Source organism: Zea mays, chromosome 4 (assembly GCF_902167145.1).
Source record: "Zea mays cultivar B73 chromosome 4, Zm-B73-REFERENCE-NAM-5.0, whole genome shotgun sequence".
NCBI lineage: Eukaryota > Viridiplantae > Streptophyta > Magnoliopsida > Poales > Poaceae > Zea > Zea mays.
This window is the reverse complement of record NC_050099.1, coordinates 176951689-176968517: the sequence shown is the minus strand read 5'-3', so window position 1 is coordinate 176968517 and position 16829 is coordinate 176951689. Positions and strand designations below refer to the sequence as shown.

General features: G+C 47.1%; 1 protein-coding gene across 1 annotated transcript; it reads left to right on the top strand.

The window, feature by feature from the left end:
• Positions 1 to 15308: 15308 nt before the first annotated feature.
• On the top strand, positions 15309 to 16657 carry LOC103654126 (uncharacterized). Its single transcript, XM_008680956.4, has 2 exons — positions 15309 to 15865; positions 15978 to 16657. The coding sequence occupies exons 1-2, from the start codon at positions 15686 to 15688 to the stop codon at positions 16419 to 16421; spliced, it is 624 nt and encodes a 207-aa protein (XP_008679178.1). The 5' UTR covers positions 15309 to 15685; the 3' UTR covers positions 16422 to 16657.
• Positions 16658 to 16829: the final 172 nt, after the last annotated feature.

The following is a 16829-nucleotide window of genomic DNA, read 5'->3' as shown; positions in this document are numbered from 1 at the left end:
AGGAGTGTAATAAGGTGCAAGGGTTAAAAAGTGCGAAGGAAATTTGGGACGTACTCAAGACCGCGCACGAAGGAGACGAGGTGACAAAGATCACCAAACGGGAAACGATCGAGGGGGAGCTCGGTCGCTTCATGCTTCACCAAGGAGAGGATCCACAAGCCATGTACAACCGCTTGAAGACCTTGGTGAACCAAGTGCGCAACCTCAGGAGCGAAAAATGGGATGACCATGAGATGGTCAAGGTTATTCTTAGATCCCTCGTGTTTCTTAACCCTACACAAGTTCAATTAATTCGAGGTGATCCTAGATGTAAGCTAATGTCTCCCGAGGAAGTCATAGGAAAATTTGTGAGCTTTGAGCTAATGATTAAAGGCCCAAAGAAAATCATCGAGCAAGGCACCTCCTCCACACCCGAAGCACAACCGGCCGCATTCAAGGCGACGGAGGAGAAGGAGGAGTCTACATCAAGTAGACAACCAATCGACGCCTCCAAGCTCGACAATGAGGAAATGGCGCTCGTCATCAAGAGCTTCCGCCAAATCCTCAAACAAAGGAGGGGGAAGGATTACAAACCTCGCTCCAAGAAAGTGTGTTACAAATGTGGTAAGCCCGGTCATTTTATTGCAAAATGTCCTATATCTAGTGACAGTGACAGGGGCGACGACAAGAAGGGGAGAAGAAAGGAGAAGAAGAAATACTACAAGAAGAGGGGCGACGATGCCCATGTTTGTCGGGAGTGGGACTCCGACGAAAGCTCTAGCAACTCCTCCGACGACGAGGACGCTGCCAACATCGCCGTCACCAAGGGCCTTCTCTTCCCCAACGTCGGCCACAAGTGCCTCATGGCAAAGGACGGCAAAAGGAAGAAGGTTAAATCAAAATTCTCCACTAAATATGAATCTTCTAGTGATGATAATGCTAGTGATGAGGAAGATAATTAGTGTACCCTTTTTGCCAACCTTAACATGGAACAAAAGGAAAAACTAAATGAGCTAATTAGTGCCATCCATGAAAAGGATGATCTCTTGGACTCCCAAGAGGACTTCCTTATTAAAGAAAATAAGAAGCATGTTAAGGTCAAAAATGCTTACGCTCTAGAAGTAGAAAAATGTGAAAAACTTTCTAGTGAGCTGAGTTCTTGCCATGAAACTATTGACAACCTTAGAAATGAAAATGCTAATTTGTTAGCTAAGGTTGATTCTCATGTTTGTAATGTTTCAATTCCCAATCTTATAAATGATAATGATGATTTACTTGCTAAAATTGAAGAATTGAACATTACCATTGCTAGCCTTAAAGTTGAAAATGAGAAATTGCTTGCTAAGGCTAAAGATTTTGATGTTTGCAATGTTACTATTTCTAACATTAGAAGTGAAAACGATATATTACATGCTAAGGTTGTAGAATTAAAATCTTGCAAACCCTCTACATCTATCGTTGAGCATGTATCTATTTGTACTAGATGTAGAGATGTTGATATTAATGCTATTCATGATCACATGTATTTAATTAAACAACAAAATGATCATATAGCAAAATTAGATGCTAAAATTGCCGAGCATAACTTAGAGAATGAAAAATTTAAATTTGCTCATAGCATGCTTTATAATGGGAGACGCCCTGGCATCAAGGATGGCATTGGCTTCCAAAGGGGAGACAATGTCAAACTTAATGCCCCTCCTAAAAGATTGTCTAATTTTGTAAAGGGCAAGTCTCCCATGCCTCAGGATAACGAGGGTTACATTTTGTACCCTACCGGTTATCCCGAGAGCAAAATTAGGAGGATTCACTCTAGGAAGTCTCACTCTGGCCCTAACCATGCTTTTCATGTATAAGGGTGAGACATCTAGTTCTAGGCAACCAACCCGTGCTAAGTTGCCTAAGAAGAGAATTCCTAATGCATCAAATGATCATGACATTTCATTCAAAACTTTTGATGCATCATATGTGTTGACTAACAAATCCGGCAAAGTAGTTGCCAAATATGTTGGGGGCAAGCACAAGGGATCTAAGACTTGTGTTTGGGTACCCAAAGTTCTTGTATCTAATGCCAAAGGACCCAAAACCATTTGGGTACCTAAAGTCAAGAACTAAACATGTTTTGTAGGTTTATGCATCTGGGGCTCAAGTTGGATCATCGACAGCGGGTGCACAAACCACATGACAGGGGAGAAGAAGATGTTCTCCTCCTACGAGAAAAACCAAGATCCCCAAAGAGCTATCACATTCGGGGATGGAAACCAAGGTTTGGTCAAAGGATTGGGTAAAATTGCTATATCACCTGACCATTCTATTTCAAATGTTTTTCTTGTAGATTCATTAGATTACAATTTGCTTTCTGTATCTCAATTATGCAAAATGGGCTACAACTGTCTATTTACTGATGTAGGTGTCACTGTCTTTAGAAGAAGTGATGATTCAATAGCATTTAAGGGTGTGTTAGAGGGTCAGCTATACTTAGTAGATTTTGATAGAGCTGAACTCGACACATGCCTAATTGCTAAGACTAACATGCGTTGGCTCTGGCACCGCCGACTAGCCCATGTTGGAATGAAGAATCTTCACAAGCTTCTAAAGGGAGAGCACATTTTAGGATTAACAAATGTTCATTTTGAGAAAGACAGGGTTTGTAGCGCATGCCAAGCAGGAAAGCAAGTTGGTGCCCATCATCCACACAAGAACATCATGACGACCGATAGGCCACTGGAGCTCCTACACATGGACCTATTCGGCCCGATCGCTTACATAAGCATCGGCGGGAGTAAGTACTGTCTAGTTATTGTGGATGATTATTCTCGCTTCACTTGGGTGTTCTTTTTGCAGGAAAAATCTCATACCCCAAGAGACTTTAAAAGGATTCTTGAGACGGGCTCAAAATGAGTTCGGCTTGATGATCAAAAAGATTAGAAGCGACAACGGAACGGAGTTCAAGAACTCTCAAATTGAAGGCTTCCTTGAGGAGGAGGGCATCAAGCATGAGTTCTCTTCTCCCTACACCCCTCAACAAAATGGTGTAGTGGAGAGGAAGAATAGAACTCTATTGGACATGGCAAGAACCATGCTTGATGAGTACAAGACTTCAGATCGATTTTGGGCCGAGGCGGTCAACACCGCTTGCTACGCCATCAATCGGTTATATCTACATCGAATCCTCAAGAAGACATCCTATGAACTCCTAACCGGTAAAAGCCCAACATTTCATATTTTAGAGTCTTTGGTAGCAAATGCTTTATTCTTGTTAAAAGAGGTAGAAAATCTAAATTTGCTCCTAAGACTGTAGAAGGCTTTTTACTAGGATATGATTCAAACACAAGGGCATATAGAGTCTTTAACAAGTCCTCCGGACAAGTTGAAGTTTCTTGTGACGTTGTGTTTGATGAGACTAACGGCTCTCAAGTAGAGCAAGTTGATCTTGATGAGATAGGTATTGAAGAGGCTCCGTGCATCGCGCTAAGGAACATGTCCATTGGGGATGTGTGTCCTAAGGAATCCGAGGAGTCTCCAAATACACAAGATCAACCATCCTCCTCCACGCAAGCATCCCCACCGACTCAAAATGAGGATGAAGCTCAAGTTGATGAAGTAGAAGATCAAGCAAATGAGCCACCTCAAGATGACAGCAATGATCAAGGGGGAGATGCAAATGATCAAGACAAGGAGGATGAAGAATAAAGGCCGCCACACCCAAGAGTCCACCAAGCAATCCAACGAGATCACCCTGTCGACACCATCCTCGGCGACATTCATAAGGGGGTAACCACTAGATCTCGTGTTGCACATTTTTGTGAGCATTACTCTTTTGTTTCCTCTATTGAGCCACACAGGGTAGAGGAAGCACTACAAGATTCGGATTGAGTGGTGACGATGCAAGAGGAGCTCAGCAACTTCACTAGGAACGAGGTATGGCATTTAGTTCCACGTCCTAACCAAAATGTTGTAGGAACCAAGTGGGTCTTCCGCAACAAACAAGACGAGCATGGTGTGGTGACAAGGAACAAAGCTCGACTCGTGGCCAAGGGGTATTCACAAGTCGAAGGTTTGGATTTTGGTGAAACCTATGCACCCGTAGCTAGGCTTGAGTCAATTCGCATATTATTAGCCTATGCTACTTACCATGGCTTCAAGCTTTACCAAATGGACGTGAAGAGTGCCTTCCTCGATGGACCAATCAAGGAAGAGGTCTATGTTGAGCAACCTCCCGGCTTTAAAGATAGTGAGTATCCTAACCATGTATATAGGCTCTCTAAGGCGCTTTATGGGCTCAAGCAAGCCCCAAGAGCATGGTATGAATGCCTTAGAGATTTCCTTATTGCAAATGGCTTCAAAGTCGGCAAGGCCGATCCTACTTTATTCACTAAAACTCTTGACAATGATTTGTTTGTATGCCAAATTTATGTTGATGATATTATATTTGGGTCTACTAACGAATCTACATGTGAAGAATTTAGTAGGATCATGACACAAAAATTCGAGATGTCTATGATGGGGGAGTTGAAGTATTTTCTAGGATTCCAAGTCAAGCAACTCCAAGAGGGCACCTTCATTAGCCAAACGAAGTACACTCAAGACATTCTAACCAAGTTTGGAATGAAGGATGCCAAGCCCATCAAGACACCCATGGGAACTAATGGGCATCTCGACCTCGACACGGGAGGTAAATCCATCGACCAAAAGGTATACCGGTCGATGATAGGTTCTTTGCTATATTTATGTGCATCTCGACCGGATATTATGCTTTCCGTATGCATGTGTGCAAGATTCCAAGCCGACCCTAAGGAAGCTCACCTTAAGGCCGTAAAACGAATCTTGAGATATTTAGTTTATATTCCTAAGTTTGGGCTTTGGTATCCTAGGGGATCCATATTTGATTTGATTGGTTATTCGGATGCCGATTGGGCGGGGTGTAAAATCAATAGAAAGAGCACATCGGGGACTTGCCAGTTCTTGGGAAGATCCTTGGTGTCTTGGGCTTCAAAGAAGCAAAATTCGGTAGCTCTTTCTACCGCCGAAGCCGAGTACATTGCCGCAGGACATTGTTGCGCGCAACTACTTTGGATGAGGCAAACCCTTAGGGACTATGGTTACAAATTAACCAAAGTTCCTCTTCTATGTGATAATGAGAGTGCAATCAAAATGGCGGATAATCCCGTCGAGCATAGCCGCACTAAACACATAGCCATTCGATATCACTTTTTAAGGGATCACCAACAAAAGGGAGATATCGAGATTTCTTACATTAATACTAAAGATCAATTAGCCGATATCTTTACCAAGCCACTTGATGAACAAACTTTTAACAAACTTAGGCATGAGCTAAATATTCTTGATTCTAGGAACTTCTTTTGCTAATTTGCACACATAGCTAATTTATATACCTTTGATCATATCTCTTTCATGTGCTATGACTAATGTATTTTCAAGTATATTTCAAGCCAAGTCATAGGTGTATTGAAAGGAATTTGTAGTCTTCGGCGAAGACAAAGGCTTCCACTCCGCAACTCATCCTTCGCCATCACTCCGCGCAACACTCCGTCTTTGGTATAATCTTCACTCATTTATTCATGACCAAAGGGGGAGAGAGTAATACAAAGGGCTTATATTTCACTCAAAGTATCTGTTTTTGGCGATTCATGCCAAAGGGGGAGAAAGTATTAGCCCAAAGCAAAAGGACCGCACCACCACCCTATTTTTCAAAAAGAGAATTTTAAAACTAATGATTTTCAATTGGTAAATTTCAAATTGGTATCTTATTGTGTTCAAAAGGGGGATAAAGGAGTATTTTAAAAAATCAATATCTTAAAACCCTCTTGAACACTAAGAGGAGGAATTTCATTAAGGGGGAGTTTTGTTTAGTCAAAGGAAAAGCATTTGAAACAGGGGGAGAATTTCAAATCTTGAAAATGCTTCTCGAAATCTTATTCATTTACCTTTGACTATTTGCAAAAGGACTTTGAAAAGATTTACAAAAGAATTTGCAAAAACAAAACATGTGGTGCAAGCGTGGTCCAAAATGTTAAAAATGAAGAAACCATCCACGCCTATCTTGTAAGTATTTATATTGGCTCAACTCCAAGCAACCTTTGCACTTACATTATGCAAACTAGTTCAATTATGCACTTCTATATTTGCTTTGGTTTGTGTTGGCATCAATCACCAAAAAGGGGGAGATTGAAAGGGAATTAGGCTTACACCTAGTTCCTAAATAATTTTGGTGGTTGAATTGCCCAACACAAATAATTGGACTAACTAGTTTGCTCTAGTGTACAAGTTATACAGGTGCCAAAGGTTCACACTTAGCCAATAAAAAGACCAAGTATTGGGTTCAACAAAAGAGCAAAGGGGCAACCGAAGGCACCTCTGGTCTGGCGCACCGGACTGTCCGGTGTGCCACCGGACAGTGTCCGGTGCACCAGAGGACTCCAACTCAAACTCGTCACCTTCGGGAAATTCCAGAGGCGACTCCGCTATAATTCACCGGACTGTTCGGTGTACACCGGACAGTGTCCGGTGCTCCAAGGAAGAGCGGCCTCAGGAACTCGCCAGCTTCGGGAATTCATTTCAGCTGCTCCGCTATAATTCACCGGACTGTCCGGTGTACACCGGACTGTCCGGTGTATCTGCGGGGCAACGGCTACTTCGCGCCAACGGTCACCTGCAACAGCAATTAATGCGCGCCAGAGCGCGCAGAAGTCAGGCACGCGCGAACAGGCGCACCGGACACTCTACAGTACATGTCCGGTGCGCCACCGGACATCCAGGCGGGCCCAGAAGTCAGAGCTCCAACGGTCGGAACCCTAACGGTCTGGTGACGTGGTTGTCGCATCGAACATGTCCGGTGTGCACCGGACTGTCCGGTGCGCCATTCGACAGACAGCCTCACCAAACGGCTAGTTTGGTGGTTGGGGCTATAAATACCCCCAACCACCCACCATTCATTGCATCCAAGTTTTCCACTTCTCAACCACTTACAAGAGCTAGACATTCAATTCTAGACACACCCAAGTGATCAAATCCTCTCCAATTCCACACAAGGCTTTAGTGATTAGCGAGAGAGATTTGTCGTGTTCTTTTGAGCTCTTGCACTTGGATTGCTTCTTTTCTTTCTCACTTGTTCTTGTGATCAAAACTCAATTGTAACCAAGGCAAGAGGCACCAATTGTGTGGTGGCCCTTGCGGGGAAGTTTTGTTCCCATTTGATTGAGAAGAAGAAGCTCACTCGGTCCGAGGGACCGTTTGAGAGAGGGAAAGGGTTGAAAGAGACCCGGTCTTTGTGACCACCTCAACGGGGAGTAGGTTTGCGAGAACCGAACCTCGGTAAAACAAATCCTTGTGTCTCACCGCTGTACTTGCTTGAGATTTGTTTAACGCCCTCTTGCGGACTCGTTTATATTTCTAACGCTGACCCGGCTTGTAGTTGTGATTATTTTTGAGAATTTCAGTTTCGCCCTATTCACCCCCCTCTAGGCGACTATCAACGACCGAGGCCCTCCGCACCGCTACGACGTCCAAGCTCGACCCTTGTGTGCAAGTACCTCCAAGCCGGCGTCCTGGTGCGCTCGTGGGAGCGGCGCCACGACTTGACCCCCACGGTAGACAGGTTCATGGCATCTGAAGAAGGGACCGAGATCCGGCGAAGGGTCACAGCGCTCGGTGAGGCCATTCGCGGTGCCGTGGCCGAGGGCGGTTCGTCCAGGCAGGACCTACAGGAGCTCGTTGTCGAAGATGGAGGAGGACCTCTTGCCGCTCCTAGATCCCATCGCGCCCAGAAGGGGGGAATGGGTGATCCCATCGCGGGGTCGTGGAGCGGGGTTGTGCAGGGGCATGATGACGTGGCGAAGGTCATCATCGCGGCCACCGGACGGCGGAGAGACCATAGAGGCGTGGGTCGGGGACGCCATGGGCCGCGCTTCGACGTCGAGAAAGGAGCTCCTCCGCCGTCATCCCTCCCGCTTGGACCCAAGTGTCGTCCCTCCCGCTCAAACCCACGTCATGCCCTCCTGCGCAACCAAACCCGCCACGACCCCCTCACCGCCCGCTCCTAGATCTGGGCTCCTCGCTCTCGGCCCCCATCACGCCACCGTCTACCGCTGTCAGGGAGACGCCTGGCGGGTGGATTCCCCACTTGATCTGCCAGGCAAGGCCCCGACAGTCGTCGGTGTTGCGCGGGATGGAGGAGGGAGTAGAGGCGGCGGTCACGGCGCCAAGGCTGCGCGGCCAAGTGGGCAGGGGATTGTGCGGAGGCGCTGATGGCGGCTACGACACGGTAGGTTTTCGGGGAGCTGAGGGCGACACAGGGGCGGGGGCTGCGGGATGCGCGGGGTCGGGCGGGGGCGCGGAGGATTCGAGATGGAGATTTCTGGAAGGGTTGCGGCGGCGGAGGCGCTGATTGCGGCGGGATGCGGGATGGGGTGTGGCCGCGGTAGTGGCAGAACAATGGGGTGTGGACGCCTACATTAGCTACATAATTAGTAGTAGAGATAACATATGTCCTCATTCTAATGATGGATTTCTATATTTTGCATGCACACAATATTACTACCCTCAAGCTATGAAGTTGACGATCGTCGCTGAGAAACCAAAATCTAAGGCTAGCTCTAGCAAGGAACCCTAAAGGGTTCTGTACCATAAATATAGAGGATTAAATGGTCATCTATGCTCTTCAGCAGTGTCCTCTAAACGGTCCTCTAAATTTAGAGGACGCTGTTGGATTCTCTATATATAAAGTTTCTCTAAACGGTCCTCTATCCATTTGAATACTTTAAATAACCGGTTTAACAAAACTAAAATATGTACAATACATTTGAGAGTGACAAATACGTATGTACAAAAAATAAAAATAAAAAAATGTCTCTAATATAAATATTTAAGTATAGAGGATGTGATTTAGAGAACGTTGTTGGAGAGGAATGAGATATAGAGGATGAAATATTTTAGAAGAGACTGTAAAGGACAGATATAGAGGAGAAATATAGAGGTCGTTGCTGGAGACAGCCTAAGATAAGCTACTGGATTTGGATATATGGTATTAAAGTTACGTGTCGTTTTGATGGTGTTCTAAGTGGCTTTGTCAATTCTAGAATAACTTCCAAGTGATCCTTCTCGACGTGTCTTCTCGAGAGGAGTCTGTAAGTCTACCCAACAAAAATAAGATCAATATCGGGTTAATCAGACTGGTCGGGTTCATTGGTCAGCTATGATCTTCACTGCCTTCACGATCGTGTTAGTCTTTACTTTCTTATAATCTAGATTTTTTCGAGCCTCATTAAACACTGATTATAAAAAAACTCGCAAGATGTTCTTTTTTGTCTTATCACATTCACTCTTCGGCACATATGCTCAGTTTGGTTCCAGCATACTAATTTGTAGTCACGTCATGTTAGATATTTTAATGTTAATTAAAAATATTAAATATAGTCTAATTACAAAACTAATTGAAAACTAAATGGTAAGATGAAGCTATTAATGAGTCCATGAACCGTAAATATATACTAACCACGAATTAATTAGACTTAATAACTCATCTCATCACGGAGTCTTTATCTATATAATTAATTTTATAACTAAAATATATTTGAAATACGAGGGTAGTGAAGGGGCATCTTACTATACTTCTTGCGCTCATGGCGCTTAGAAGCGGCGGATGCTAATTCAGAGCCGGAGGTGGAGGGTGATGAAGAGTCGGTCTCGTAGTAGACCACCTTCTTCATCTTCTTCTTCTTGTCACCCTTCCGTTGGGACTTGATGGAGGAAGAGGATTCCTCTTTGTGCTTGTGGGCGGACTCCCTCGAGTGTGTTCTCCCCGAGCTTGCGGACTTGTCGCCTCGGTCCCGATCTCCCTCATGGCGGATGCTCCTGACATCACTTCGAGCGGTTAGGCTCTAATGAAGTACCGTCCTCTGATACCAATTGAAAGTCGCCTAGAGGGGGGTGAATAGGCAAATCTGAAATTTACAAAGTTTAAGCACAACTACAAGCCGGGGTTAGCGTTAGAAATATAATCGAGTCCGAAAGAGAGGGCGAAAACAAATCACAAGCGAATAAGAACGAATGACACGGTGATTTGTTTTACCGAGGTTCGGTTCTTGCAAACCTACTCGCCGTTGAGGTGGTCACAAAGACCGGGTCCCTTTCAAGTAATGGCTCACCAGGAGAGGTGCCCAATCATACCAGACACCTTGGTGAAGTACTGGCCGAGGTGCACCAGGGTGAGGTCGAAGAACAGCATGAACCCGAGCAGGTGCCTGCACCCACAAGAGCATCTGTTTTAGGCTTCGGTAGAGAGAAGCATGAAACCACAGGAACAAAGAAATGTCGGCTCAGGAGATGAGCAGAGGCGAGCCGGCAGTGGATTCGTACATTAACATCTAGACGTTGATGGTCTCGTTGAGCCAGGAGGAGAGGATGAGGACGACTTTGAAGACGGGCCACTCGGTTTGTGTGCTGCGGGACACCGACCGCGTAGGCATGCGCGGCGGGGCGGGGCATGCTACGACCGAGGCCCTCCGCACCGCTACGACGTCCAAGCTCGACCCTTGTGTGCAAGTACCTCCAAGCCGACGTCCTGGTGCGCTCGTGGGAGCGGCGCCACGACTTGACCCCCACGGTAGACAGGTTCATGGCATCGGAAGAAGGGACCGAGATCCGGCGAAGGGTCACAGCGCTCGGTGAGGCCGTTTGCGGTGCCGTGGCCGAGGGCGGTTTGTCCAGGCAGGACCTACAGGAGCTCGTTGCCGAAGATGGAGGAGGACCTCTTGCCGCTCCTAGATCCCATCGCGCCCAGAAGGGGGAATGGGTGATCCCATCGCGGGGTCGTGGAGCGGGGTTGTGCAGGGGCATGATGACGTGGCGAAGATCATCATCGCGGCCACCGAACGGGGGAGAGGCCACAGAGGCGCGGGTTGGGGACGCCATGGGCCGCGCTTCGACGTCGAGAAAGGAGCTCCTCCGCCGTCATCCCTCCCGCTTGGACCCAAGTGTCGTCCCTCCCGCTCAAACCCACGGCATGCCCTCCTGCGCAACCAAACCCGCCACGACCCCCTCACCGCCCGCTCCTAGATCTGGGCTCCTCGCTCTCGGCCCCCATTGCGCCACCGTCTACCGCTGTCAGGGAGACGCCTGGCGGGTGGTTTCCCCACTTGATCTGCTAGGCGAGGCCCCGACGGTCGTCGGTGTTGCGCGGGATGGAGGAGGGAGCAGAGGCGGCGGTCACAGCGCCAAGGCTGCGCGGCCGAGTGGGCAGGGGATTGTGCGGAGGCGCTGATGGCGGCTACGACACGGTAGGTTTTCGGGGAGCTGAGGGCGACACAGGGGCGGGGGCTGCGGGATGCGCGGGGTCGGGCGGGGGCGCGGAGGATTCGAGATGGAGATTTCTGGAAGGGCTGCGGCGGCGGAGGCGCTGATTGCGGCGGGATGCGGGACGAGGTGCGGCCGCGGCAGCGGCAGAACAATGGGGTGTGGACGCCTACATTAGCTACATAATTAGTAGTAGAGATAACATATGTCCTCATTCTAATGGTGGATTTCTATATTTTGCATGCACACAATATTGCAACCCTCAAGCTATGAAGTTGACGATCGTCGCTGAGAAACCAAAATCTAAGGCTAGCTCCAGCAAGGAACGCTAAAGGGTTCTGTACCCTAAATATAGAGGATTAAATGGTCCTCTACGCTCTTCAACAGCGTCCTCTAAACGGTCCTCTAAATTTAGAGGACGCTGTTGGATTCTCTATATATAAAGTTTCTCTAAACGGTCCTCTATCCATTTGAATACTTTAAATAACCGGTTTAACAAAACTAAAATATGTACAATACATTTGAGAGTGACAAATACGTATGTACAAAAAATAAAAATAAAAAATGTCTCTAATATAGATATTTAAGTATAGAGGATGTGATTTAGAGAACGTTGTTGGAGAGAAATGAGATATAGAGGATGAAATATTTTAGAGGAGACTGTAAAGGACAGATATAGAGGAGGAATATAGAGGACGTTGCTGGAGACAGCCTAAGATAAGCTACTGGATTTGGATATATGGTATTAAAGTTACGTGTCGTTTTGATGGTGTTCTAAGTGGCTTTGTCAATTCTAGAATAACTTCCAAGTGATCCTTCTCGACGTGTCTTCTCGAGAGGAGTCTGTAAGTCTACCCAACAAAAATAAGATCAATATCGGGTTAATCAGTCTGGTCGGGTTCATTGGTCTGCTATGATCTTCACTGCCTTCATGATCGTGTTAGTCTTTACTTTCTTATAATCTAGATTTTTTCGAGCCTCATTAAACACTGATTATAAAAAAAACTCGCAAGATGTTCTTTTTTGTCTTATCGCATTCACTCTTCGGCACATATGCTCAGTTTGGTTCCAGCATACTAATTTGTAGTCACGTCATGTTAGATATTTAAATATAGTCTAATTACAAAACTAATTGAAAACTAAATGGCAAGATGAAGCTATTAATGAGTCCATGAACCGTAAATATATACTAACCACGAATTAATTAGACTTAATAACTCGTCTCATCACTGAGTCTTTATCTATATAATTAATTTTATAACTAAAATATATTTGAAATACGAGGGTAGTGAAGGGGCATCTTACTATACTTCTTGCGCTCATGGCGCTTAGAAGCGGCGGATGCTAATTCAGAGCCGGAGGTGGAGGGTGATGAAGAGTCGGTCTCGTAGTAGACCACCTTCTTCATCTTCTTCTTCTTGTCACCCTTCCGTTGGGACTTGATGGAGGAAGAGGATTCCTCCTTGTGCTTGTGGGCGGACTCCCTCGAGTGTGTTCTCCCCGAGCTTGCGGACTTGTCGCCGTCGGTCCCGATCTCCCTCATGGCGGATGTTCCTGACATCACTTCGAGCGGTTAGGCTCTAATGAAGTACCGTCCTCTGATACCAATTGAAAGTCGCCTAGAGGGGGCTGAATAGGTAAATCTGAAATTTACAAAGTTTAAGCACAACTACAAGCCGGAGTTAGCGTTAGAAATATAATCGAGTCCGAAAGAGAGGGCGAAAACAAATCACAAGCGAATAAGAACGAATGACACGGTGATTTGTTTTACCGAGGTTCGGTTCTTGCAAACCTACTCGCCGTTGAGGTGGTCACAAAGACCGGGTCCCTTTCAAGTAATGGCTCACCAGGAGAGGTGCCCAATCATACCAAACACCTTGGTGAAGTACTGGCCGAGGTGCACCAGGGTGAGGTCGAAGAACAGCATGAACCCGAGCAGGTGCCTGTACCCACAAGAGCATCTATTTTAGGCTTCGGTAGCGAGACGCATGAAACCACAGGAACAAAGAAATGTCGGCTCAGGAGATGAGCAGAGGCGAGCCGGCAGTGGATTCGTACATTAACATCTAGACGTTGATGGTCTCGTTGAGCCAGGAGGAGAGGATGAGGACGACTTTGAAGACGGGCCACTCGGTTTGTGTGCTGCGGGACACCGACCGCGGAGGCATGCGCGGCGGGGCGGGGCATGCTACGACCGAGGCCCTCCGCACCGCTACGACGTCCAAGCTCGACCCTTGTGTGCAAGTACCTCCAAGCCGGCGTCCTGGTGCGCTCGTGGGAGCGGCGCCACGACTTGACCCCCACGGTAGACAGGTTCATGGCATCGGAAGAAGGGACCGAGATCCGGCGAAGGGTCACAGCGCTCGGTGAGGCCGTTCGCGGTGCCGTGGCCGAGGGCGGTTCATCCAGGCAGGACCTACAGGAGCTCGTTGCCGAAGATGGAGGAGGACCTCTTGCCGCTCCTAGATCCCATCGCGCCCGGAAGGGGGGAATGGGTGATCCCATCGCGGGGTCGTGGAGCGGGGTTGTGCAGGGGCATGATGACGTGGCGAAGATCATCATCGCGGCCACCGAACGGGGGAGAGGCCACAGAGGCGCGGGTCGGGGACGCCATGGGCCGCGCTTCGACGTCGAGAAAGGAGCTCCTCCGCCGTCATCCCTCCCGCTTGGACCCAAGTGTCGTCCCTCCCACTCAAACCCACGTCATGCCCTCCTGCGCAACCAAACCCGCCACGACCCCCTCACCTCCCGCTCCTAGATCTGGGCTCCTCGCTCTCGGCCCCCATCGCGCCACCGTCTACCGCTGTCAGGGAGACGCCTGGCGGGTGGATTCCCCACTTGATCTGCCAGGCGAGGCCCCGACGGTCGTCGGTGTTGCGCGGGATGGAGGAGGGAGCAGAGGCGGCGGTCACGGCGCCAAGGCTGCGCGGCCGAGTGGGCAGGGGATTGTGCGGAGGCGCTGATGGCGGCTACAACACAGTAGGTTTTCGGGGAGCTGAGGGCGACACAGGGGCGGGGGCTGCGGGGTGCGCGGGGTCGGGCGGGGGCGCGGAGGATTCGAGATGGAGATTTCTGGAAGGGCTGCGGCGGCGGAGGCGTTGATTGCGGCGGGATGCGGGACGGGGTGCGGCCGCGACAGAACAATGGGGTGTGGACGCCTACGTTAGCTACATAATTAGTAGTAGAGATAACATATGTCCTCATTCTAATGGTGGATTTCTATATTTTGCATGCACACAATATTACAACCCTCAAGCTATGAAGTTGACGATCGTCGCTGAGAAACCAAAATCTAAAGATAAGCTACTGGATTTGGATATATGGTATTAAAGTTACGTGTCGTTTTGATGGTGTTCTAAGTGGCTTTGTCAATTCTAGAATAACTTCCAAGTGATCCTTCTCGACGTGTCTTCTCGAGAGGAGTTTGTAAGTCTACCCAACAAAAATAAGATCAATATCGGGTTAATCAGTCTGGTCGGGTTCATTGGTCTGCTATGATCTTCACTGCCTTCACGATCGTGTTAGTCTTTACTTTCTTGTAATCTAGATTTTTTCGAGCCTCATTAAACACTTATTATAAAAAAACTCGCAAGATGTTCTTTTTTGTCTTATCGCATTCACTCTTCGGCACATATGCTCAGTTTGGTTCCAGCATACTAATTTTTAGTCACGTCATGTTAGATATTTTAATGCTAATAAAAAATATTAAATATAGTCTAATTACGAAACTATTTGAAAACTAAATGGCAAGATGAACCTATTAATGAGTCCATGATCCGTAAATATATGCTAACCATAAATTAATTAGACTTAATAAACTTGTCTCATCACTGAGTCTTTATCTATATAATTAATTTTATAACTAAAATATATTTAATACTCATATTTAATATTAAAATATTCGGTGTGACATAGAACTGAACTTGACTAGAGAACCAAACAGTCACCTTTTCATTCATTGTTTTACCATCTCGCTCCCACTATACTCCGTACATCATCAAACACGGCGGAAAAGTATGGAAGTATGGTCCCACTCCCACCGCACCAACACACAGGTTGGCACGGACACCTCAATCCCAAACTGTCCCTTACCCGCGTCCCGACCCAACCCAGTGAAGACCCCTCCGCCCGCGAGACAATTGCCATTATAAAACATCAGAGAAACGGTTTCGAAGAATCGGAGGCGTTGCCGAGGGCTTCGCTGTTTTGGAGACGCAGGCAGCAGGCAATCACTAAAATGGAAAACAGAGAGCGATTTGGTAACCAGATCAACATTAAACTCACTCCGTCCTCACGCCGTCTATTGCATTCGACGCGAGCTGCTTCCAAACTGGAACCCTAGGCGCCGCCGCCGGTGAGAAAACCTAGCCGCCTCTTTCTGCTCCTCGTGCTGATGGATCGTTCTCCTAGCCTAGTGGTTGCCGATGCGGTACAAGCGGCTCGTGCGGCTGCCGTCGCGGCTGCTGAGGCAAGATGCGCTGCCATTATCGCAGAGAAGGAGGCCAAGGCTGCTGTTGAGTGCGCCGCCATTGCCGTCGACAAGGTCGAAGCAGTGAATGTGGCATCAAATGTGGTATGTATTATCAAACTCATTTAGTGATCTGGATGTATTTTGAATCTCGATTTGTAGCTAAGCAAAACTGTAATCTTTTGTACGCCGTGATTATCATCTTGTTGTTACACAGGAAATTGTCGACTTTAAGTATCTTGTGAACGTAAAGAATTCTTTGAGATATGCTATTCAAGAAATGAGGAGGCACTCTTCACTGTTGAATTCGGTTAAAAAACTGTGTTCCACTATCCCCGAAGTAGAAGGTGGCAAGATAAGAAAGGTTTGTGGGCATTTGGATCATGTGTGCAAGAAGCTAGAGGAAACTTCAATTGTCTGTGAACAAGATTTGGAAACAAAGAATCCTAGTTGGGAGATTGATGACAGCCCTTCCTTAGATGATGAACATCCTTTAGATGATGATGAACTTAGCGAGGGCTACAGTACAGAAGATCCAGAGCTATGGGAAATGGTTTTTGACGACCTAAAGTGGGAAGAGATTAAAGCTAATGTCTCATTTGAAGAGCACTACCGTGTCATAAACTACAGGTTCGAAGAAATAATTGATCGTAACATGTAGTTGTGAGGCAGTGTTTGGAATGGATGAAGTTATTTTGTATGTAATGCTCCACATGTAGTCTGGAGCAATGTATCTGTCTTTATGTCTGGTATGGATGAAACTAAATGTATCTTGTTATGTGTCTGTATTGTGGCTGGTTATCTTTCTGAAACTAAGGTCTGGCTGTGTATTGTGCCTGTGTATTGTCGGACATCTCGCCCCTTGTATTGGAGATGGTTGTCTATTGTTCCTGTGTATTGTGGCTGTCTATTGTGTTTACGCCCCCTGTATTGTGCTGGCGTATTGTGGCGTATTGTGGCGTATTGTGACAGAAACTTAACACTTCTGGGCAGTTTGTTTCTGGGCAGAAACTTCTGGGTAAACGCCAGCACAATACAAGGGCAGAAACTTAACACTTCTACTGTCCTC